The sequence below is a fragment of the Carettochelys insculpta genome, chromosome 6, assembly GCF_033958435.1.
Source record: "Carettochelys insculpta isolate YL-2023 chromosome 6, ASM3395843v1, whole genome shotgun sequence".
NCBI lineage: Eukaryota > Metazoa > Chordata > Testudines > Carettochelyidae > Carettochelys > Carettochelys insculpta.
Window position 1 is genome coordinate 77,899,020 of NC_134142.1, and position 26,693 is coordinate 77,925,712.

A 26,693-nucleotide genomic window follows, 5' to 3' on the forward strand; every position below is an offset into this window, starting at 1 on the left:
ACGTGCTTACAGCTGCTGGGCCACATGGCGGCAGCGACGTTTGTGGTACAGAATGCCAGGTTGCACATGTGAAGCCTGCAGCGTTGGCTGGCGAGCGTTTACAAACCGGCATCCCACACTGTCCACAGGGTGGTGTCGCCCACAACAGAGGTGCGCAGATCCCTGGCGTGGTGGGAAAACCCCGAGAATCTGCTAGTGGGGGTGCCTTTTTTCACCAACCACAAATTTCTATTTTTTCTTACTACTGATGCCTCCCACATAGGATGGTGAGCGCACATCGGCGACAAGGTAACGCAAGGGCTATGGTCCCCTGCGGAACAGACACTGCACATAACCATGCTGGAGCTCAGAGCAGTGTTCAACGCCTGCAAACATTTTCGAGATTACGCACATGGCAAAGTAGTCGGGATTCAATACCGATAATACCTCCACTATGTTTTACATCAGTCGACGAGGAGCATGATCTCGTGCCCTATGTGCGGAAGCAGTCCAATTGTAGAATTGGTGCATTGCCAACAACATAACATTGAAAGCCTCGTACTTGCCGGGCGCTCACACGGTGAAAGCAGATCAGCTAAGCAGGCGCTTCGCAATCACGCACGAATGGCAGATCCGCTCCAATCTGCTACGGCACATTTTCGTACATGGGGGTTTCCCCAGATCAATCTGTTTGTCACAAGGTCTTGCACAAAGCCAGAAGGGAGAGAGCTCGCATGATACTCATAGTTCCACTTGGGATCAGCAGCAATGGCTTCCCTTGCTTTTGCGCATGTCGGACCGCCCACTGCTCCCTCTACCGGTGGCGCCGGACTTACTCACGCAGGCTCAGGGGTCCTTAGTGCACCCGCACCCTCAGGGTCTGCACCTACAAGCATGGCTAATCCATGGCTCAGCTCTTTAAAGAGCACGTGTACGGAGGGAGTACAACAAGTCCTGGAACGTAGCCGAAGGACCTCCACCAGGAGGACTTACAAGCAGAAATGGACTCGATTCACAGCCTGGTGTTCCGCCAAGCAGTTGTCTCCCCTTGACGTTCCTATACCTATAATACTAGAATACTTACTGGACCTCAAGAGAGGCGGGCTTTCTCTATCCTCGCTAAAGGTACACCTCGCTGCTATATCAGCCTTTCGGCATACAGAGGAAGGGCCCACAGTATTCGCCCATCCTATCGTTACCAGGTTCTTGAAGGGGCTGGTAAACCTGTACCCCCATCGGAAACCGCTTCCACCATCGTGGAATTTGGACTTGGTGCTCGGCACGCTATCGGGCCCACCTTTTGAACCATTAGCCACAGTTCCCATACGTCTCCTTATGATTGAAAAAAAAAAAAAAAAAATCTTCCTCCTTGCAACTACGTCAGCCCTCAGGGTGAGTGAGCTCGCGGCAGTGATGGCAACGCCGCACTGCACAGTATTCTCAAAGGAGGCAGTAACCTTAAGGCTGCACCCAGCCTTTGTTCCAAAAGTCTCTTCGGAGTCCAATCTTAACGAGCCAATAGTTTTACCCTCGTTTTACCCGAAGCCTCACAGCTCCGGCAAGGAGGCACGCCTGCATCTCCTGGATGTGAGGAGGGCGTTGGCCTTCTACATAGACAGAACTAAGTCCTTCCAGAAAACGGACAGGCTCCTAGTCTCTCTCTCTTCCAGGTCAAAAGGAGAAGGTCTCTCTTCACAGAGAATCTCTAAGCACATTGTGTCCTGTATAAAAATGTGTTGTGAGCTTCAAAATGCTCCTTTGCTGGCCCCGCCCAGGGCTCACTCCACCAGGGCGGTGGCGGCATCAACAGCCTTCTTCAAGAGCATCGCGTTAAAAGACATCTATAGAGCGGCGACCTGGTCATCCTACGACACCTTTGCCGAGCATTATGCCCTGCCTCAGGTATTCGAAGAGGATACCCATCTGTCGACAGCAGTCCTCTCAGGGGCAAGCTGCACATAAACCGATTACCCACCTCGTAACTTAGGTTACTGCTGGGTAGTCACCTGTTGTGGAGCACCCATGGGGACAGTCGACGAAGAAAGAGAAGTTACTCACCGTAGTAATGGTGGTTCTTCGAGATGTGTCCCCGTGGGTGCTCCACTACCCGCCCATCCTCCCCGCTTCGGATCTCTGTCTAGTGTTTTTCAGGAGCATCCGAGGCGGTTGGTCGAGGAAGTGGCGGGGACCGGATCGCGCACGCGGCTGGGGGCGCGCAGGGGGGCGGCGTGCACCGGCGCATGCGCGATCCAGGAGAAACTGCTGGAAGATTTCCGATCTGCAGCGCCGGGCGAGCCCGACACCTATTGTGGAGCACCCATGGGGACACATCTCGAAGAACCACCGTTACTACGGTGAGTAACTTCTCTTTTGCATGTTTTTGAGAATTCTCTTGTGAAATAGTAAATATGCCTTAGTTTTAATAGAAGAATGAAATGCATCAACATCAGATTTCATGCAAGACTTGAGTGTCTGCTTTATGCTTGTTTCAGTGTACAGCATGACGGAGATAGTAGTGAACTATCAGTTTATTTAATAAATGCTTTATGATTTGCTATTTTAAAACCAGGCAAATATGGCATTATGCAGTTTCTTAATCTACAGCAGGCTAAAAAATAAGGACTTTTTAATTAGGTTCTGCAGTTTGTTTAATTTATAGGTTAGGAGAGATAAAACACATGGTCGTATGCTTTTGCAGCGCAGCAAAACAAAGATGCAAATCATGCATAAAAAGAAGTTGCCAGAACTTTGAAGTGTTTCTGTATTAATGAGTTTGCTAAGCGTTTAAAAATAATAATAAAACAAAGGCACCAAGGTTAGCATTTGTGAAAGGTTCTTCACAAATTCATTGTATCAGAGGGGTGGCCATGTTATTCAGTATCCACAAAAACAGCGAGAAATCCTGTGGCACCTTATAGAAGCAGGTCTTTGCTCATGAAAGCTTATGCTACAAAATATCTGTTAGTACATAAGGTGCCACAAGACTTCTCGTTTTCACAAATTCATTACTAACTGGCCTGGTAACACCTCCATTATGAATCTGTGTATGTGGACAAATCAAAGAAGAGAGATGAAGATGAGGACCCAGGAAGGCAGACTATTTAAAAAGAGAAGTGCATGTTGAAAACGAACTGTTGTGCTCATGTAACTTATTAATTTCTATCCCTGCACAGTAAAAGGAAAATATATTACAGTCATGGAATTCATTTTTATGACATATTAAAATAGCGATCTTGAAATCCAGACTCAATTAGTGTAGTAATATCATTAATTTAGTTTTAGAGGTTGGAGTCTGGTTCCCTATATCAAATCAACAGACAAAACAAGCAAATAAATTCTCTACTTACAATTCAGGGCACAACCACCATAAAGCCTGCTGCAGGTTGCCCTGCATAAGGATAACTAAAGAAAAGCAAGACTGAGCAATAGCTTGTTTTTAAAGGCTACTTAATAATTTGTAAATTTTTTTCCTCATGTGAGCTTAATAATGACAAACAGCTTAGTGAAATAAAATTTATACTTGAAGCCATGATAGTGTTTTTTTAAAAGTACTTTCCAATTATTTATCTGTGGCTTTTACAGAGAAGCTGTTTCACATCCGTATGTACCTCTTTCTTTTTTTAGTTGCCATAATGGAAAAAGCCAATACAGTTTTCAATAGTGCACAAAGACTGGAAGTTGTTAGAAACTGCATCTCATTCATCTTTGAAAATAAAATTTTGGAGACTGAAAAGGTAATAATTTTTAAAAGTTAACTCTCTTAAATAAGTATTTACTGCCTCCAAGTTAAACTAGCACATGGTAAGTGACTAATCTCTCACACCTTGTCACAATTTTTCTCATGTGTTTTAATGTTCATTATCTTTTCAGTAATTTTAGATGAGAGAGCGTTATAACCACCAAATGGTCTAAATACAGTACCATGTAGTAGTTTGCAATTTCTCCCTTTGAAGACCTGTGTTTAATATTCAGTATGCTTGAGGTTTTGGTTTGTTTTTGTTTTGCTTTGTTTTAGGGGTGGGGAGGGCTAACTATTCAGAGGTTATTCATCACATACTATTTTCCATTTAATTTTTACAAAAATTATGAATGAGCAGTTCAGCCTAACTGTTCTCGTTGTAAGGAATGTAAACAAAATGTAGGCATAGTCATTTAATATTATCATTTGCCAACAGATGCTTTGTTGAAATTTCAACTAAGTCAGTTCTTGTCTGTTTTAAAAGTCATGACGGAATTTAGAATTTGTTTAAATTTAACTATTGACTGGCTCATTTTTTGTGAAACCCGCTAGTAACTTACCATGGTTATCCTTGATACTTGTATTACTTTGCCTTTCAGATATGGCAAGCTTTTGTGGATTCTCTCCTGTAGATAATTACAAATATTAATTCAATCACATATTTATTTATTTATAGCAAAAAGCTAAGGACAGAAAGCCAAGTTGTTTATTAACTTGAGCCAGAAGGGAAATAAAATTTGAAGATACTCATCTCATAGAGCTGGTAGGGACCTGGCAAAGTCAGCGAGTCCAGTCCCCTGCCCTCTTGGCAGGGCCAACCACCATCTTTTTTTTTCCCCCCTCTTTGCCCCAGATCCCTAATGGCCCCTCAAGAATTGAACTCACCACCCTGGGTTTAGCAGGCTAATGTTCAAACCACTAAGCTATCCGTCTTCCATAATACAGAGTTTTAATATTGCTATTTTTTTCTGTTTTGCATGCACGTGTGTGTGTGTGCGTCACTCATACACACACACATACATACATACATACATACATACATATATATATATATATATATATATATATATATATATATATATTTCTTTCTTTACTTTTGTTTTCTTTAACATTTGTAGTGGTGATACCCATGTAATAAAATTGATTCTTATGTGTCTTTGTCTCACTTACATTTTCTCAATGAACTACTCTTTTTGAGATTATTTCTAACAGTCCAAGCTTCTGAGGAACTTCACATGGCTCCATTTAAAGGAAGAGGGGGAAAGCTGATTCAGAAATGTTATTTACCCCTCACTCATTATATTTTGTGGAAGGTGCTTTTCAGATTTCACTGAACTGTGGTTCTTGCCATACAGTATTCAGTCCTGAAATAAGAATGTGGTTTAATTGTGTCAGAACTAACCAGGACTGTAAAATGACCTATATTGGAAGTGAATTCTAGATATAATGTCTGTAAAAGTTATTTGAGGAAATTTGTAGAGATTTCTGAATTTAAGATGTAAATTTGCTCTCTTTGGAGACGTCCACATGTGTTCACCGAAATAAGTCACTTGGTTTTACTAATGAAGGGGTATGAAAGGATTCCAATAAAGTTTGTAATAATTCTTTCAAGTTTTTTTTAAATAGTTTTTCCATAAAATATGTATGTTACTCAGAATACATTATGGCATGGTACAAAGATTTTATTGTCACTTGTTTGGGATGATCTGCATAGAAAATTATTATGAATAATATGCCCATTTCAAAGCCATGTTGAAAGACTATATAACTTACTATATGTCTCAGGACCTGGCTGGACATATGTTCTGTCTCCCTTGCACCATAATCTTCTGACTGATTTAATATTCATTTTGTTACTTATATGCATTAACTTTTCCCACGTTGGAATTTAGCAGAAAATTTCTGCACTTAATGGTTTATTTAAAAAGAGTCATCAGAACTTGAAAGTCAGTGCCAGGGTTAGCTTGAAGTCAGTTGTGAGAATTTGATGTTCTAGCTCTGAATTCATTTGGATTTCTAATTTTATTATTCTTATTTGCAGTGACTTGACAAAGTATTAAGGACAGCTAGTATTTCAGTGGCCTTTCAGATCATTTTAATGAGGTCAGAATTTCTTGTTTGCAGACCCTGCCCGCTGCATTGAGGGCGCTGAAAGGAAAGGCTGCCCGACAGTGCCTGACACAGGAGCTAAGCCTTCATGTTCAGCAAAATCGGGCTATAGTGGACCACCAGCAGTTTGACTATATAGTGCGGATGATGAACTGCACCTTACAGGTACTTAATGTGTCCTTTGCCTCCTTTTCCGTCTTTCCTTGGTTATTTTAAAGCAGCACTGATGATGATGGCAGGGAAACAAAACAGAGTTTGGTCAGGGGCAATGCACCGTAGAACGTATAACAAATCTTACTTGTCCATGCGGTTCTGAGACCATTAGAATTAAAAAGATAACAAGCTAAGATCCACATAGTCTGGCCAAGTACATCTCCTCAATATTTGGAAAGCAGTTCATAGCATTAAATCTCCTTTCCATTCACATTCTAATATGTCGTTCACTTTTGTGTTTTCTAAGCTCACTGTGCCACCCTTAAAGAAGTTGCCTTTTAAAACTGATTTGACATCCAGGATCTGAGTATTTTACACTATTTCTATTGAAATCCTTAGCTTGAGTTGTTCTTTACCGACCTTTTACGTGGTGAAATCCAATGATTCTGAGAGGTGCTGCCAATATGGATGATATGGACAAAAACATAAACAATTCATTGTCCAGTGACTTGTGCCAGTTGATTGGTACAATATCAGAGTCCCTTTCACTCTAGATCATGAGAAATGGGTCACTAGTTTCATGTGCCAAAAACAGTTTTACCAATAACAGTTTCTTCTTTCTAATTAATGATGTGTGTTATATAGCAAAGATTTAGTTATTGTCTAGAGAGAAAATTCTGACTCCATTGTGAAGATGGCAGCTTTAATTTAGTGTCAGCTAACAAATAAAAGTGATTGAGTGGCTGGTAGTCATGCTTGTCAGTGGTAAGATTTTAGTGTCAGAGATGCTCTCTTCAGCTATTTATAGCTTGCTGTTGAGATAATCCTAAATTATTTTTTTTTGAAGTATTCCACGGCCAACGTCTGAACAGCCTGTTCCAGCCAAAATAAAATATTTAGATCATTTTGGCCTAAATTTAAACTATTTGGTCTGCCTAGACTGACATCTACTTGTCAGAAATTGTAGGTCTGATCTAAAAGTCTGAAAGACCTCAGACTAGTATCTGAATATGTTATAAATATTTTACATTTTTTGAGCATGATAATGTTTACTGTGGGTAATTTTTGTTTCCTAACTTTTTTTTTTCCATTATATCATTAAAGTTTTAAGAATTACATGGCAGTACTTATAAGAAAGATCTTTGAATATCAGTTCTTCATTAGCAACGAAGGGTCCTGTGGCACCTTATAGACTAAAAGAAAAGTTTTGAGCATGAGCTTTCATGAGCACAGACTCACTTCATCAGATGTGCATCTGATGAAGTGAGTCTGTGCTCATGAAAGCTCATGCTCAAAACTTTTCTGTTAGTCTATAAGGTGCCACAGGACCCTTCGTTGCTGTTACAGATCCAGACTAACACGGCTACCCCTCCAGTTCTTCATTAGTTTCAGTTCTTAAAAAAAAGGAACAAAGAAATTTGTAAATTTTCATTCATATTCTAGAATCGTAGAATCCTAAGTCTGGAAGAGACCTCAGGAGGTCATCCAATCCAACCCTCTCCCCAAAGGAGGACCAACCCTGACTAAATCATCCCATCCAGGATTTTGTCAAGATGGGACTTAAAAACCTCTAGGTGCTACACCATTCTAGTGCTACACCATCCTGTAGTGAAATAGTTTTTCCAGAGCTGTAAAGAGGGTGAAGTGACTGAGGCACTTGCCTCAGGCACCACAGCTCAAGGGGAACAGTAAGCTGCCTGGGCAGCTCCATCTGAACTGCATGTGGCTGTTTTAGAGCCATTTGCAGCTCATTACACTGCTGCCTGTGGCTGACTCCTCCTCTGCTCCCTCCCTGCCCTGCCTTGCCTTGCCGCACTGCCTGAAATGGAACTCAGTTTAATTGGTTTAACAGCTGGCCATTAAACCAATTAAATTGTGTTCCATTTCAGGCAGCACAGTGAGATAGGGACTGCATGTGCTCTAGGTGGGGGCGGGGGGAGTCACACAGAGGAGGAGGAAATGACAGTGGTGGCGGCTGTAGCAATGCACTGGAGGTAGGGTGTAGCAGAGGGTGGAGGGGAGCAGCTTGTGGGAGTGTGGGGTTTAAGCTAGAGGACAGGTTTGGGACACAGTGCTGGAGTGCAGAGTCCACAGGAGTCTCCAGGGGGCACAAAGTCCATTCCTGGTCTCCTTCCCATTCACCTTGGCTGCCATGCCGGCCAGCTGTGCATCTGCCCTGGGAGGCAGGGGACAGGGTTAGCAATGGGGGAGTGGCCGGAGTGGAGGCGCCATCAGGAGAAGAGCAGCTGAGCTCAGGGGCAGCCCCTCCTCGTGCTTCCTGCAGTGCAACCTGCCTTGGTGGTCATGGCACCCCCCATATGTGGCACCCCCACTCCTATGTTACCCAACCCCACAGCCTCTGTGTGTGACCTCACAGCCTCTAGTCTGACCCCCTCACCCGTTACCCCACCCTAGAGCCCTCATCTGACCCCTCCACCCATTACTTCACCCCGTCGTCCGTGTGTGACCCCCTCACCCCATGTTACTTCATCCTATCCTCTGTGTGTGACTTCCAGACTCTGTGTGCGACACCTTCATGCCTATGTTACTCCACCACAGCCTCTGAGTGTGACCCCCCTTAGCCTGTGTGTGACCCCCCAGGACCCCCTTCCTCCGTGTGACACCTGTTACACCACCTCACAGCCCTTGTGTGACACCTCCACCCAATCCTCCGTGTGTGACCCCAGAGCCCCTTCAGCCTCTGAGTGTAAACCCCCCAACACCCCCATCCTCCGTGTGTGACCTCCACCCCCTCCAGCCTCTGAGTGTGTAACACCCCACCCCAGCCTCTGAGTGTGTGGGGTTTTAGCCGGCAGGGGGAGGGGGGAAAGCTGTTTGGGGAAGAGGGTCTTTCGCCACCACAAATTAGATTAACTATACTAATAAAATAGTAATAAAATATAATAAAAAATGTGTTGCTATGTTATTATTAAAACTGTATTTTCCCTTCTGTGAAATAACTGCTATGAACATGAGGGGGCACAATTGTATATTCTTGCCTCGGGTGCAAAATTAACTATTTATAGCACTGAGTTTTTCCTAATATCCAACCTAGACCTCCCCAACTGTAACTTAAGACCATTGCTCTTTGTTCTGTCATCAGTCACTACTGACAACAACTTCTCTCCATCCTCTTTAGAACCCCTCTTCAGGAAGTTGAAGGCTGCTATCAAATCACCCTTCACTCTTCCCTTCTGCAAACTAAATAAGCTCAAATCCCTCAGCCTCTCCTCATAGGTCATGTGCTCCAGCCCCTAATCATACAGCTTGTTGTTTTCAATATTAGATTTTATGGCATATATTGCACATTCTAGTGTAATGAGAAGAAATTCAGAAAGATCATTTTAGCAAAAGAAAACAAAGGCTACATAGCCCCATAAGTTATGGCATGATACCATTTTGCAGTGTTATATAAATTGCTACACTAAAAATTGTATGGCTTCTTCCCTCAATTTGTTATAAAATTAAGAAGCCAAAGGTGTGCATGTTGAGTATTTGAATATGAACTGTGAAAGAGCATATGGTGCATCATATTTTTCATACTAAAAAGTCAGCACATCTCAGACGCATGATAATATTGAATGTTACAAATTGGCTCAAAGGTGACAACCTAGTTCCGAATATGTTATTTATGGTCACCATGGGATTTATTAATATTTATATATCTTCTTACAATTATGTGCTTTTCAGGGTCTGAGTTAACAGTCTTTACAGATTTACTAGACCACTCAAAAGTTCCATGGCTGAGTGTCCAAATATCAGTAATATTATTTTAGAAAGCAATATTGGTCAAAATGTGCCATTTGTTGAGAAGTGATTTTATTAATAATTAACTAACTAGTATTGCTTTCCCTAACCTTGAGATGTTCCATTTCCCATTCCTAAAATGGCAATTTTTTTTCCATTATGCATAAGATGGAGTATGATTACCACATTAAGGTTTTTATTTCCTTTATCAAGCAGTTTATAGGCCAGCACAGTGAAAAGTGGTTGACAAAACACACAGTCCTCCTCCTGTGCATTTGTCTGTCACTCAGAAGTAAGATCAGCTCATAAACCTATCTAAATAGTTCCATTCATTTGTAATATGGAAGTAATTATACGAAAATGGTTGTATTTGAGAAATGTTTCATTTTCCAAATTTGAAGAGTTCTTTACACAGTTACAAAGTGATGTCTGTTCGAATGACAGGTACGTGTATAAGACAGTGCTTATTCGTGTTTTACATAAAATTTTTTATAAACTACTTTGTTGAATTGTTTTTCTGTAATGCTGACTTTATTAAAACTAGCATATGACTGGTAAGATAACTCATTGTTTATACAGTAAACTCTTTCATAATGGCAGCCCCAGGACCAGGAGGTTGTTGTATATTCAAATATTCTGGATAATAGAGAGGTATACCTAACAGTGCATAACTCTAAACCTAAAGCAAGATTCAATATTAAGAAAAAAGCAAAAACATATGCAAAGTACTTTATTTACCAACAACAGTAATATTGTATACTGTAAACTTATACTGTATGTGCTGCATTTGTATTTACTTTCACTGTACTGTACTTATGAAAAACGTAACTAAAATTTACTTATGGATAAAATGCTGGTTATTTGAGAGTTCTGGTTGATAGAATACCACATATGAAAGAGTTTACTGTATAAATGATGGGTTTTAAGTCATTCTAACGTCATACAAATATATTCTCAGGGGCAAATCTACTAGAGTTCTGCTTTACGAAAGGGACAAGTGTAAAATGTTGCTTAGGAGAATCTGTACTGGTTGAAGAAAGAGCAAAGGCGGGTAGCCAGTGGATTGACAAACTACGCAATGAACTGGGCCTGTGTAGGAGGAACATAGTCTGCTGTCACTTCCACTATGACTCAGAGGTCCCTGCCAGCCCCAGGATTTTATGTTTCTATCATCTGTGCCAACAGCTAGGATGAGGGGAGCAAGTGGTGGTTATAGAGAATGCTGCTTCAGAGAGGTAGCCGAGTTAGTCTGTATCTTCAAAAACAGTAAGAAGTCCTGTGACATCCTATAGATTAACAGCTATTTTGGAGCATAAGCTTTCGTGAGCAAAGACCAAGTTCATCAGATTCCTCAGCCTGCTCCTGAGTACTCTCCAACAAAATGTAAGTGAAGACTAGACATTAAGGAAATATATGTACTGTAGATAAATTTGAGAACACACAAAGGAATGTCATGAATGAACCTCTGTGAAAGACAATAGGGATGTATACCCTGCAAGGACTAATTTTGGCTTTTAAACATCCTCTGTGCAGCAGGTACAACAGAGATCTTAAAGAACATGCTTGACTAGGTTTGCTTCCAGCCATTTGACCTAATCTCCTAGTGTAGCCCAAGTCTTAGTTTGGAGCTATAATATTCTATTAGCAAGGAGAAGATTAACATGCATGGTCTTTGGAGCAGGACTTAATAGTCAGAAGAGAACAGATGAACATTATAAATGTCTCCTCAAATCCTCAAAACAAGAGGTACATTGGGATCCACGATTTCAGATGAAAATCTAGTCAGAAAAAATACAGTATATCTCAGAACAAAATGAGAATGCATAGTTTGAGCTGATGACAGGAACGAGAAGATGGGTCTTTAGAGGAGCTTTCTGTGAGAAGCAGGGAAAGAGAGATTATAGGAAGTTATCTGGTCTTTGAGGAAGACGGTCTTAAGTTTGGAGGATGTTAACCTCAGTTAGCCTTCATGCACCTATATCTTCTACAAGCATATTTTAACAATACTTAGAGCACTTACAAACAACCCTGCAGCTAATAATTTTAAAGATCTTTGCAACCTCTAGAGTAGTTAGTTAAACTTTGTAAAAACCCTAGTGAAGGCTTTGAAAGTGTGTTTGTTTGTCTACATGGGGTCATTTAGGAAAATTAATCCACATAAATTTGAATCTGATTAATTAAGTGAATGATACCCCTGTGTGAATGCTATTGTTCTTGTCTTTGCAATCTATCCAGTGCTGACTCTCTTCATAGATACTCCATGCAGAGTTGTAGGGAAAGCACTGGCACCAGTGGAGGAAGGGGTAAAATGTTTTCAACCAACCACAGGAAATGTTGGGCTCTAAATCCTCTAACTCAAAAACCTTATCTTCCTGTGACTGATGCTAGAAATAGATGGGCATAGCAGCTGCCTCTTCTGTTTCCAGGAAGGGCACATCCCCAATAAATGCTCTATTTCCTGCTTTTTCTTGCCCTGTGCCAAGCATTTGAATTACACAAGGTGTAAGCTCATAGAGAGGTTTATTATGGTCTTTCCCAACCCCAGAGAGCTGCAGACACCATCCTCAACAAGTGTCAGTCAACCAGACACACCTCTCTGGCTGCCCTCAGATTCTGAATAATCAAGTTTTATTTGTGCACATAGCTTCCTGATGTTGGAAAGGGTGGCCTCCTTCATTTCTAAATTCTTGTAGTAATGCAGGGAGACCCTCATAAATAGAAAGGCAAATAGTAGCCACAACAGCACTAAAATATTCAATGAATGCACCAAACATGCGCTCCCAATCTCTGGGCAGGGCTAGCAGAGTGCTTTGGGCTTCCTGGTTGCTGATGCATGAGATTCCCAGAGATGTCCAGGTGACTTCTATTGATTTGATGATATGGGCCTATTTAGTGCCAGAAGAGACAAGGCACTCTGTTCACTGGAAGATTCTGGAGTGATGCTGAGGTTCTTTGGAATTTATACTCTGGCACTATAGTAAACCTCAAAGGCAGACAACCATAGGTGCCAACTCAATGGGTGCTCTGGGGCTTGGAGCATCCATGGGGGAAAAGAATCAGGCGGTGTGGAGCACCCACTGGCACCAAGTTACCACCCACTGCTCCTTCCTCCACACCCCTTGCATGCCCACAGCCCCACACTTACGAACCTTAGCCTCCACCATCCACTTTCTTCCAGGGTTTCAGAAATGCAATAAACAGCTGATTCATGGCATTCAAACTCCAGGAGGAAAGCAGAGGCAAGAGGATAGGGTGTGCTTGAGGGAGGAGGTGGAGATTAGGTGGGACAGAGGTGGACAAGGGTGGGAATAGCCAGGGTAAGGGCTTGGGGAAGTGGTGGAGTGGGGGTAGGGCAGTAGCAGCTTTATGGATGAGCACACTGTCAAAATGAGAAACCACTTATGTAGACAACACTATTATGTTCTCATCCACCTGCCAAATAACCTTCCACTGTGTGATCCTATTCTTTAGGTCTCTGTCCTTTTCATCCATTGTGCAACCAATCTCCCTCCCCAAAAAGTTAGGAGCTACACTGGAATCACGAACACATAATCAATGCCTTGAAATAGCTGCACTCTTTCCATTGGATGTGATCAAAAATTACAGATGACAAATACTAGATATTGTTGTCAATGGATATCCCATACAATTGCTCTCCTGGCCTCTGACCGCTCCCTTCCCTCTGGAGGGACTTTTTCACAAGAGCCTCTTACAAAAAAATAAGTGTCAAGTGTCAGAGGGGTAGCCGTGTAAGTCTGGATCTGCACAAGCAACAAGGGGTCCTGAGGCACCTTATAGACTAACAGAAATGTATGAGCATAAGCTGTCGTGGGCAAAGACCCACTTCATCAGATGCAGGTAGTGGAAATTTGCAGAGGCAGGTATGAATAGGCAGGCTAGAGCAAGGCTGGAGATAACAAGGTTAACTCAGTCGGGGAGGGTGAAGCCTAATACCAGCAGTTGATCTGGAGGTGTGAACACCAAGAGAGGAGAAACTGCTTTTGTATTTAGCCAGCCATTCACAGTCTTTGTTTAAGCCTGAGCTGAGGGTGTCAAATTTGCGGATGGAAATGCAGCTCAGCAGTTTCTCTTTGGAGTCTGGTTTTAAAATTTTTTTGCTGTAGGATAGCTACTTTTAAATCTGTTACTGTATGTCCTGGGAGATTGAAGTGCTCTCCTACAGGCTTTTGTACATTGCCATTTCTGATATCCAACTTGTGTGCATTTATTCTTTTCCTTAGGGACTGTCCAGTTTGTCCAATGTATGTAGCAGAGGGGTACTGCTGGCACATGATGGCATGTATTACGTTGGTAGATGTGCAGCTGAATGAACCTGTGATGGTGTGACTGACCTGGTTAGGTCCTGTAATGGTGTTGCTGGTGTAGATATGTGGGCAGAGCTGGCACCAAGGTTTGTTGCATGGGTAGGTTCCTGAGTCAGAGTTGCTGTGGTGTGGTGTATAGTTGCTGGTGAGAATTTGCTTCAGGTTGGCAGGTTGTCTGTGGGCAAGGACTGGCCTGCCTCCCAAGGCCTGTGAAAGTTGGGGATCATTGTGCAGGATGGGTGGTAAATCACTGATGATGCGCTGGAGGGGTTTTAGCTGAGGACTGTAGGTGATGGCCAGTGGTGTTCTGTTGGTTTCTTTCTTGAGCTTGTCCTGTAGTAGGAGTCTTCTGGGTACACATCTGGCTCTGTTTTATCTGTTTCCTTACTTCCTTGGGCGGGTATTGTAGTTTCAAGAGTGCTCGGTAAAGATCCTCTAGGTGTTCGTCTCTGTCAGAGGGGTTGGAGCAAATGCGGTTGTATCTTAGTGCTTGGCTGTAGACAATGGATCGTGTGGTGTGTCTGGGATGGAAGCTGGAGGTATGAAGGTAGGCGTAGCGGTCAGTGGGTTTACGGTACAAGGTGGTGTTTATGCGGCCATCGCATATTTGCACCGTGGTGTCCAGGAAGTGGATCTCCTGTGTAGACTGGTCCAGGCTGAGGTTGATGGTGGGGTGGAAGTTGTTAAAATCCTGGTGGAATTCCTCCAGAGTCTCCTTCCCATGTGTCCAGATGATGAATATGTCATCAGTGTAGCATAGGTAGAGACGGGGTGTAAGTGGACGAGAGTTGAGAAAGTGCTGTTCCAGGTCAGCCATAAAAATGGTGGCATAGTGAGGGGCCACGTGGGTGCCCATGGCTGTGCCACTGATTTGGAGGTATATATTGTCACCAAATCTGAAATAGTTGTGTGTGAGGATAAATTTACAGAGCTCTGCCACCAGTGGCATCATTGGGGATACTGTTCCAGACAGCGTTTATTGCATCTATGTGTGGGATGTTGGTGTAGAGAGCCACTACATCCATGGTGGCTAGGAGGGTGTTTTCTGGAAGATCACCAATGTTTTGCAGTTTTCTCAGGAAATCAGTGGTGTCCCAGAGATAGCTGGGAGTGCTGGTGGCATAGGGTCTCAGGAGAGAGTCCACATAACCACAGTCCTGCAGTGAGAGTGTCAATGCCCGAGATGATGGGTCGTCCAGGATTTCCAGGTTTGTGGATCTTGGGTAGTAGATAGAATAGCCCTGGATGGGGCTCTAATTGTGTGTTTGTGTAGGTCTGTTCCTGTGCTTGTGTAGGGAGTGTCCTGAGCAGATGGTGCAGTACTAGTGTATTCCTTGGTGGGATCCAAAAAATGTAGCCTGTAGAATTTGGTGTTGGAGAGTTGTCTGGCAGCCTCCTTCTGGTAGTCAGACCTGTTCATGATGACAACAGCTCCTCCTTTATCCACCTCTTTGATTATAATGTCTGAGTTGTTTCTGGGGCTGTGGATGACATTGCGTTCCGTACAACTGAGGTTATGAGGCAAGTGATCCTATCTTTCCACGATTTCTGCCTGTGCGCATCGGCCTCACTGTTCCATCTAGGGCTTAGTGAAAGTTCCATAGAACAATGTGGACAGAGGTTTTTACTGCCAGTCACCTTCAGTACAATCCATGCTGATACATGCTTAAAGAATAAAGAATGGTGTCTAATAACTTGTTCTTCAAGATCACATAGTTCATGTGGATCCCATAACCAACCTTCCATCCCTGCTTTCAGAGTTGCCAGGCAAGATGGGCTACATGTTGTGTGGGAGCTCAGGCAGGGTTATGGCTGCTCTGTCCATTATGCTCTTCATGGGACACGTGCATGTGCTCTAAGGTGCACAAAGATGCAAAAGATTCCAAGCCTCACCAAGTGAGGCACATGCACACATACAGTAGGATCCACCCAGATTGCAGTGTGTCAAAGAACCACACTTAGGCTATGTCTGCACTAGAAGAATCTGTCGACAGCAGTTACTGTCAACAGGGAAATCTCAACAGAACCTCTGTCAACAGATTGCATCTACACACGCCTTGCTCTGTCAACAGAGAACTGCCAGACTGCACTGCCCTCTGGTGCCAGAAAGCGGAATGGCAGCTCTGCAAAGAGGGCTGCCTGGCGACCGGACACCCTCTATGTCAACAAAACTGTCTAGATTGTACAACTCTTGGTAGTACTCTGCTGACAGGTCGTTAGGCCTCAAAGTTTTGAGGGATAATACTGTTGAGGGAAATGCAGTGTTCTGTTGAGAATCTGTCTACAGAATGCTTTAAGTGCATAGGTGCTCCCTGAGTTATGTTGACAGAAGGCCCCTTCTGTCAACAAAACTCTCTAGTGTAGACCCAGCCTTACTGTATTGTGAGTAACCACTCTCTTCACTGAAATGAGCATATCTAACTTAGAAGATAAAGAGGGAATAGGTGCATTGAGTAAGAAGGTGCTATTTTCACGCTCACTTTTATGAATATCTCCATACTTTTTAAAAACTTTTTTAAAATGGAGCCATCCATTGCTTAGTAGCAAGCGTGGCCAATTTGCAAGATTTTCTGAATCTTTTCCAGACATTGTACAGTTAGTTAGAGCTGTAATTGATAAAGTTTGCTGCTTCTCATGTGGAAAAGCTTCACTTTTTTTCAAGCGAAAGAAATCATTGGGTCAGAGTCAGTCTATTTGCTCTGTGTTTGTACAGCACGTAGCAAGGTGGCATCTTGGTCTTTGTCTAGGACTTGTGCTGTACTTACACAAAAAATAAATAATAGTGATTCATAATTTGTGTCTCACCCTTTGTTCAGCCATGGAGGCTTTTGGAACATTTTTTTCTTCGTAGAATCATAAAACACTAGAACTGGAAGGAACCTAGAAAGGTCATTGAGTCTAGTCCCATGCCCCTAAGGGACCATACAGGACCATACACCATCTAGATCATCCCTGATAGACATCTGTGTAACCTGCTCTTAAATATCTGCAAAGATGGAGATTCCACAATCTCCGTAGTTAATTTAACAAGTGTTTAACCACCCTGACAATTAGGAAATTTTTCCTAATGTCCAACCTAAAGCTCCATTGCTGCAGTTTAAGCTCGTTGCTCCTTGCCCTGTCCTCAAAGGTCAAGAACAATTTTTCTCTCTCCTCCTTGTTAACCCTCTTTTAGGTTTGCGAAAGCTGCTATCATGTCCCCTCTAAGTTTTATCTTTTCCAAACTAAACAAGACCAGTTCTTTCAGTCTTCCCTCATAGTTCTTGTTGTCTAGAACATTCTTGTTGCTCTTCTCTGGACCTTCTCCAGTTTTCCACGTCTTTCTTGAAATATGGTGCCCAGAACTTGACACAATACTCCAATTGAGGCTTAATCAGCAGTGAGAAGAGCAGAACAATGACTTCCCATATTTTGCTCCCAACAGTCCTGTTAATACAGCCCACAATCGTTTGCTTCTTTTGTAACAGCATCACACTGTTGACTCATATGTATCTTGTAGTCCACTGTCACCCTTAAATCCCTTTCTACAGTACTCCTTCCTGGACATTCAGTCCCCATTTTATATGTCTGAAACTGATTGTTCTTTCCTAAGTGGAGTAGTTTGCACTTGACCTTATTAAATTTAATCCTGTTTACATCAGACCATTTCTCCAATTTGTCCCAATCAGTATGAATTCTGACCCTATCCTCCAAAGCAGTTGCAACCCCTCCCAGCTTGGTATCGTCTGCAAACTTAATAATTGTACTTTCTATTGCAGTATCAAAATCATTGATGAAGATATTGAATAGAGCCAGTCCCAAAACAGACCCCTGTGGAACCCCACTTGTTATGCCCTTCCAGCATGACTGTGAACCATTAATAACTACTCTCTGAGAAGGAAGTATCACCGCACCACAGTCATTCTAACTCAGGGACCCATCCATGCAACAAACCTCATTGCCAGCTCTGCCCACATGTCTACACTAGCAACACCATCACAGGACCTAACCAGATCAGCCACACCACCGTGGGTTCATTCAGCTGCACATCTACCAATATAATTTATGCCATCATGTGCCAGCAATGCCCCTCTGCTATACACATCGGACAAAATGGACAGTCTCTACGTAAAAGAATAAACACACACAAATCAGATATCAGAAATGGCAATATACAAAAACCCATAGGAGAGCACTTCAATCTCCCAGGCCACACAGTAGCAGACTTAAAAGTAGCTATCCTACAGCAAAGAAATTTCAGGACCAGACTCCAAAGAGAAATTTCTGAGCTACAATTCATCTGCAAATTCGACGCCCTCGGCTCAGGCTTAAACAAAGACTGTGCGAATGGCTGTCTAAATACAAAAGCAGCTTCCCCTCCCTTGGTGTTCACACCTCCAGATCAACTGCTGGTAGTAAGCCTCATCCTTGCTGACTGAGCTAACCTTGTTATCCCCACCCTTGCTCTGGCTTATTTATACCTGGCCCTGCAGATTTCCAAGACCAGCATCTGATGAAGTGAGTCTGTGCTCACGAAAGCTCATGCTCCAAACTTTTCTGTTAGTCTATAAGGTGCCACAGGACCCTTCGTCTCTGAGAATGGTTATCCAGCCAGTTATTCACCCACCTTATAATAGCCCCATGTAAGTTGTATTTGCCTTATTTATTGATAATAAGATCATGTGAGACTTCTCTCTTATCCACAAGACTTGTTGTCCTGTCAAAGAAAGGTATCAAATTGGTCTGGCATGATTTGTTCTTCACAAATCCATGCTGGCTATTGCCAGTCGCTTTATTTTATTCCAGATGTTTGCAGATGAATTCATTAATTACTTGTGCTCCATTATTTTTCCCAGCATAGAAGTTAAAATGATGGCTCTGTAATTTCCTAGGTGGTTCTTTTTTTCCTTTTTTTTATAGATGGGCACTATGTTTTCCCTTTTCCAGTCTTCTGGAAACTCTCCCAACTTCCGGGACTTTTCAAAGGTGATAGCTCAAGGTTCTGATACCTCCTGTATCAGCTCCTTCAGTATTCTAGGATGCATTTCATCAGATCCTGATGACTTGCAGACATCTAATTTTTCTAAGTAATTTTTAACTTGTCCTTTTTTTATTTTATCCTCTAAACCTACCCCCTTCCCACTATCATTCACCATGTTAGGCATTTCTGCATCAGCCTTCTTGCTGAAGAAACAAAGACGTCATTAAGCACCTCTGCCATTTCCAGGTTTCCTGATATTGTTTTTCCCTCCACACTGAACAGTGGACCTACCCTTTATTTGGTCTTTCTCTTGCTTCTAATATATTTATAGAATGTCTTCTTGTTACCCTTTATGTTTTCATATATATTGTAACAATTAGCTGGTTTGCTTTATCAACTGATGGGTGAAAAGGGTAACATTTTAGAGAACATGTTATGCTTCTTTAAACAAAGGAGGTATGAAGTCAAAATGCCAAAAGTATGTGCCACTGCGTGTATATTTGCATCTGAAAAGTAAAGAGATAAACTGCTGAAAGAAATGAAAAAGCATTGATGATGATCATTCACAATGGTCAATCCAAAAGGATCATTGAGAGGAGGACAGATATCTTTCAATAAGGTACATATTACACCTAAATCCTCAAAACATTCTTTCCATTCTACTAAGAGATTTTAAAATTGTATCAAGTGTCTAAGTAGTAAAAGTTTACAATTATGATTAATACCGATGATAACAAACCTTTGATGTATTTTAATTAACTCTTTTCCTGTTTATAGTATTCTAAAGTATTTAATGCACTGTCTGTTAGTATAAATGATGTCAGCATGTGGGCAGTTTTATAATTTGTAACATACATGTGTCATCTAGAAGCAGATTCAATTATGTTTATTTTCTACTGCTGTAGTTACTTGATTAGCATTTACAGTCATTCAAATAAAGTAAAATTCTGTAGGTAGAATTCTTTATTTCCCTCTTCTGTTTTTTCTTTAACTATCCTTTAATTTTCCATAAGAAATATTTTTCTCTTCCTTGAAAGTAAAGATTGGTAATAGTTGTAATAATACGTGAAACAGAAAACCATGTGTACTTCCAGTTATATAACTGTGCAAGACCTTGATTAATCATAGCTTAGAATAATTAGCAATTTTGTTTGTGGGAAATATATTTCAAGCAAACCTGAGTGTATAAAATATTGACTTAAAATAATAGGCATTCCTAAAATGATGCTTTATTCAATTTTGCAGGAGGTGCTTTTTTGTTTCCTGCTTCACATATATAGTGTGGATGTTATATCTAGCTCTCCTTGAAGTTGGAGGAACTGAAATCTATCTGATTAAAACTTTGGTTCTACTCACAGTTAAAAGTACTATGCATGGTATTAAGTATTTAAAGAATTAAGTCCGTATTCTTAGGATTTAAAGATATAGTAGACCCCTGACTTACGCAGACATTGCATTCTTGGCAGCCCCATGTAATTTGAATTTTTGCATAACTCGGGGAGCAGGAGCACCGGTCATTTTCCAGTCTCCTGTGAGTACATAGAGCTGGAGCCTGGCTCACAGCTCTCCACTGTTCACAGGAGACAGGAAACTGACCAGAACTGGTCCTGGTCTGGCTCCCATCTCCTTCAAGCGGAAGTGAGCCAGGAGCCAGGCTGCTACCTACCTCCCAGGAATCAGGAAACCACTCCTCTCAGGGAGAGCACCCTGACTCTCGTCTGCCACCATTGACAGGATAGGGAAACTGTGCCTGTCAGAGGCAGCAAGAGTCAGGCTGCTGCCCCCAAGGAGTCAGCATATGGGCAGCAGTTATGTTATGTCAGGGGCAGCAGTTGCATTAACCTGAGGTATGTGCAACTCAGCTGCATGTATCTTGGGGTTCTACTGTAGCTTTTTACAAGGAAAAGGAAACTTGAAGGGGGACCAATATGAAGTTTCATGGTCTTTGGGGGCATGTGGAAATCAAGTGTAAAGAAAGGTTGTTCTGTGTTAGGGGTTAGATTATTTAGCATACTTGCAATTATGTTTTCTTAAATATTCAGCCAAAAGAGTTGGATTGAAAGGCCTTATATGCTGATTATATAATAATAAAAACCAATTATTCTTGTCCAAGTGAGGCACATAATGTTTTATTATACAGTCTAATGTGAAATAAGTGCTCAAGTATAAATAGTAACCCCAGAGCATTTTAATAAAGAATAAAATCAATTTTCTTAGTGAAAATATTTTTCTTCGGTGCCATCAGATTTGTGTTCTGAAACCACAAAGCTTAAAAATTGTCAACCAGCTCCTACAATCTAAGCATCCAGGGCATACTGTCCAATAGAAAGATTTTACAATTTCCAAGAGAGCAAGAATTACAATATGTTTCAAAATACTGATCACAGCAAACATAAATTAAACTGTATTCTTCATATTAAGTTGAAAACAACTTATGCCAAATGTCTCTATTTTGGAATGTTATGTGTCTTTGAAATGCTTTTCCATCCAGTCTTTTTCATTGGCCCACCTCTATGTTGTTCAGCTTGATTCTGGTAGCAGAGACTTAGAAGTACTGCTGCACAGCTGTAATTCTGGGAAGTATTTAAAATATTTTTAAAAGATAGAAGAGATTTTGAGAGAGATAGTGGAAGTTTACTGGGCCCGCTAACTGCTCTGGTACCACGCAGAGAGATAATATGTGAAAGAAGAAATCAGGGGTTGGGGGGATGACAAATTATTAGTTCCAGTATTGTGGATTTCAGTGTGCAAAATAAGTGAATGTAGAAAATATGAAATATGAACAATGTGCTCATGTTCAGTGGTTGAATTATTTCTTGTAGTATTGCTTATGCTGCTAGATATGATCATAACATGATGGCTACATCTACATGGGCAGCTTTGGTCGACAGAGAGACTGCAACAGTACCTCCATCAACAGATTTCATGCACACACAAAAGCAGCTTGTAACAGAGAGCATCTACATGCACCAGCTGCTCTGTCGACAGAACCAGCCCTCTAACCCTGGAAGGCAGGCATGCATGGAGGGAAAGCCCTTCCTGGTATGCAGCCTCCCTGCACTCTGAGTGGGTCCCTCCTGACCCACACTCCCTGCCCATGCCAAGGCTTGCCTGCCTCTTGGAGGGAAGGCAAAGCTGTTGCAGGGCTCCTTGGTGTTTGTGAGAGACACTGCTCTTTCCAAACTGCTGTCTACCTTTCGTGACCCCTCACCCCCCACCCCCGACACCGCACCCTTCCTGACACCTAAACCACCTGGACTCCATACCCTCCCTGACCCAACACCGCTCCCCCCATGCCTGACCTCCACCCTTCCCAACCCTGACCATGGCAGAGCAGCTCCTGGGCATGCCCAGGACTGTGGACCAGCTCCTTCTGGGCCTGCTACTGGCCATCATTGGTCTCCATGACCACATCTGGGGAGATGACCCCGAGTGACAGCCTGCAGAGCAGGCCCCTGACAACGTAGTGTCCCAGCCACATTCACCCCCTTGAGTGCCCAGACAGATCTGTCAGCATCCGACCAGCTCCAATTGGTGGGACTAGCTGGTCCTGGGGCAATGGGGCGACCAGAAAGGGATGCAGGATTTCAGGATGCACAAGGACACATTCCTGGAAATGTGCAACTGGCTTGTCCCTGATCTAAGTCATCATGACATCAACATGCAGCCAGCCATCCATGTGGAGAAGAGGGTCGCAATTGCCATCTGGAAGCTGGCAACCCCTGACAGCTCCGTGGGTCACTAATTCGGCATTGGGAGGTCCACCATCATGATGCAGGTAAGGAAACCATCTGGCCGCAGGCTTTGCGCACTGGAAGTGGGAGATGGAGGGGAGGAGGCAGAGGGAGGGCAGGGGGGCTGAGGGATGTGGGGCTCACTGTATCCTAGGGGCCCCATCCCCGCCAGACCCTCACGGGTGTGTCTGGTTTCCCACACCTACAGGTGGTGTGAGCCATCAACGCCATCCTGCTGCAGAGCTTGCTGTGAACTGGCGACGTGGACACCTTCATCTTCAGCTTTGACCTCATTGGCTTCCCCAACTGTTTCAGGGCACTGAACAGGACCCACACCCCCATCTAGGCCCCAGAACAGAGCACTGGCCCATACCTTAATAGAAAAGCTACCACTCTGTGGTGATACAGGCCCTGGTGGACCACTGAGAACAATTCCTTGATGTCTATCTTGGCTGGTAGGGCGAGAGCCAAGACATGAGGGTGTTTCCTGGCTCTGGCTGCTAGCTGCCATGGAGCACCCACTCTGTTGACGGAACTGTCTACACGGGTGCGCTGTCAACAAAACATTGTTGACAGAGATGTTATACCTGAACAGAAAGAGGTATAACACTGCTGACAGCACAGCTGAGTTTTGTTAACAAACTCTCGACAGAGCACTTTAGCCGTGTAGACGTTGAGCGAGTTCTGTTGACAGAGGGGCTCTTCTGTCGACAGAGGCTGCACATGTAAACGCAGCCTATATGAGTAAGATAATGGATGATCCAATGATTAGGACATTAGCCTGGGACTTTGGTTCAGTTTTCTACTCTGGGCAAGTTGTTCAGTTTCTTTGGCCTTCATTTTCAATGATATTTAGGCATTGCACTGCTGCTCACCATGACAATGCCCAATGGGCTTGGGAACTTAAGTCCCATTCACTTTTGAAATGGTACGTAGAGGTTGTCTGTATGGCCCCACATTTTGGACTACAGGGGGTGAAAATAGCTGTTTGCACTAGTATGCTGTGCTGTAACCCCACCATGCAGATGCTGCGGAAACAAAAAGGTACATGGTTCACGTTCATAGAATCCTAGGGCTGGAAGTGACCCTATGAGATCATCTAGTACAGCCTCCTGTCTGAAACAGGATCAACCGCAACGAAATCATCCCAGCCAGGACTTTGTCAAGTTGGGACTTAAAAACCCCTAGAAATAGAGATTCCAGCACCTCTCTAGGTAAAGCATGCCAGTGCTTCACCACTCTCCTGGTGAAATAATTTTTCCTAATATCAAACCTACATCTCCCCCTCTGTAACTTCAGACCATTGCTCCTTGTTCTGCCATCTGTCACTACTGAGAACAGCCTTTCTCCTTCATCTTTAGAGCTCCTGCTTCAGGAAGTTGAAGGCTGCTATCAAATCATCCCTCACTCTTCTTTTCTGCAAACTAAAAAGGTCCAAATCCCTCAGTCTCTCCTCATAGCTCATGTGCTCCAGCCCCCTAAGCATTTTTGTTGCCTTCTCCTGAACCCGCTCCAGTGCATCTACATCCTTTCTATACTGGGGGCCCAGAACTGGTAAGGTAAGGCTGACTGGTTTATAGTTTCTTGGATTGTCTTTCTTTCCTTTTTAAAGATGAGCGCTACATTTGCCTTTTTCCAGTCATCCAGGACCTCTCTCAACGTCCACAAGTTTTCAAAGATAATAGTTAACTTACTACAGAGGATTTGTTATATGCAATTTGTTATATGCAAATCACTTACCTTTTATTTCATGTCTGCAGCATTCACATGGGAGTTACAGTGCACTCTCTGTTACATGCTGCAGTTCACACTGTTGTAGTCTAAACTAGAGGGCTGTGTAAATGTACTACTGTTAAGCCAGGTCTGCCTCTGCAATGAAAAATGGATTTAAAATACACAACTGCAGTTACGTGAATTGTGTAGCTGGAGTTGCAATCTATTTGTTGGGCCATTCCCCCAGTGGGAGGTTGATGGGAGAAAGTCTGCCATTGGCTTTCTTTGCTCCTTACTGTAGGAGGAGCCCTGATAGTTTGATTTAGTGTGGCCTCTCTAAGTGTACTAAATTGAATCCTGGAAGATTGATCATCATCATGTTGACGATCTTCCAGTAAGTGTAGATGTAGCCTCAGTTTTCTAAGTCAAGTAGGCTCTATTACTGAGCAGAGCAACACGTATGTACCTGTTATGGTATAAGAGAGAGATAAGTAGATTATATCGGCAAATCACAGAATTTTGGGGGTCTGCTGGGAGTGGGGGGAGTCTCTCTGCCTATACTTTCAATAAGATGCTGAGTAATAATACTTCTTAAAATTTCATCAAAAACTGCAACTCCAACTTCTTTACTAAGGCACCCTTAACAAAGCAGACACACACGAAGCACAAGTTTGAGAGACTGGAACATACCCATTTTAAACTTGGCTTTTCAGCTTACTCACTCTATTCCTAAGGAAGGGTTATATGTCTCAGTATTTTCACCAACTGTAGTATGGGGAAATGATGAGTAGTAACAGAGAGTAAGCCGTGCTAGTCTATACACTATCAAAACAAAAAGCAGTCAAGTAGCACTTTAAAGACTAGCAAAATAGTTTATTAGGTGAACTTTTGTGGGACAGACCCACTTCTTCAGACCATAGCCAGACCAGAACAGACTCTGGCTATGGTCTGAAGAAGTGGGTCTGTCCCACGAAAGCTCACCTAATAAACTATTTTGCTAGTCTTTACAGGGCTACTTGACTGCTTTTTGTTTTGATGGGGAAATGATGTTTACCAACTACTAGGTGGGTTGTGAAGTTTACTTTGTTAATGTTTGTGAAGCACTGTAAAGTTGTAAAAGGCTCCCAGGCATTTCCCACATTCTCACTGACATCAGTAGGAATTGGCCATCTATCCTTTACAGCACACATTGGTTTAATTCCTGTTACTAGTTCTTGGCTGTTTTGTGGAGTTTATTTCACGTCTTCTGTCTTCTATCTGGGGAATCAAGTCTTCAGCGATTTGTGTAATTTTAGGTTTTGAAAGTCATGGTTAGTTTATGCATTTTTCTTTGTTATTTATTCTACTCTCTAGCCATTTAAACTTTGTTAAATTCTTCCATAATTACTTTGCAATTTGTTTTCTTTCAAAATTGGACTAGTAAGCTCACATCTGCATATGTTGTAATGTCAGTAAGTCTCAACTTTTCATTCTCTTTATTTCTTGCTTAGCTATTTCTGATTCATTATTCATCTGTCTTAATAGTAGATTGCTAACTATGTTGTATTGTCATTGAAAGAATTCAGGCTGTGGGCATGATCTGAGTGAGAGAAAACTAGTTGTAAACTACCTTTCCTCTTCCTCAATCCTAGGTGCAGCTGGGGTCTGGTTTGGCTTCAATGTAGCTAAAAGCAAACTAAACCAGGGGTGTCCGATATGTTTGCTACTCACCACATGTGGCAAATAGGACACCACATTGTAGTGAATATGGCTCTTGAGCCACTGGCAAATCTTGGAGCCTTTAAATGGGGCTCCTCCTGAGAGCTGCACAAGGAGAGTGCCATCTGCTCGCTCTGCACGTGTGCCCCACCCCTGGCAGCTCTGGTGAGTCACGGGCATTGAATTAGAATGGAGGTGCTAGGAATACCTGGCTCTGGGGGAGAGGGAGAGCATTTACTTAGAGCTGGAGTGGGGAATGTGGTGAATATGGACAGATGACAACCTCAAGTGTGGCAATCTTTGAATTCCTATTGGACACTGCTGGACTAAATAGCTGCTTGTAATGATCTCAGCAGCAACAGTTTAGCAGACACCATTCTGCTAATTCTTACCTGCACAGAATCAGAAGCAAGTGACATAGATGTTCCCGTGTTAACTTTACCCCCGCCCAAAGACTCCACTTGACTAAGACTGCATCTACCCTATGAAATAAATTTGAATTGGAGGCAGTTAGCTCAATTGTACCAAGTGACTCT

The 26,693-nt window shown here is 42.7% G+C and overlaps 1 protein-coding gene across 4 annotated transcripts in view; it reads left to right on the plus strand.

Annotated features, from left to right (window-relative positions):
- Window positions 1-26,693, plus strand: part of SBF2 (SET binding factor 2) — a 648,361-nt gene that overhangs the window by 419,909 nt on the left and 201,759 nt on the right. For all 4 annotated transcript variants that reach the window (XM_074997415.1, XM_074997417.1, XM_074997416.1 and 1 more), the window contains exons 15-16: window positions 3,604-3,713; window positions 5,843-5,992. In XM_074997415.1, the coding sequence (XP_074853516.1) occupies window positions 3,604-3,713; window positions 5,843-5,992 (260 nt within the window). The remainder of the gene's footprint in view (window positions 1-3,603; window positions 3,714-5,842; window positions 5,993-26,693) is intronic.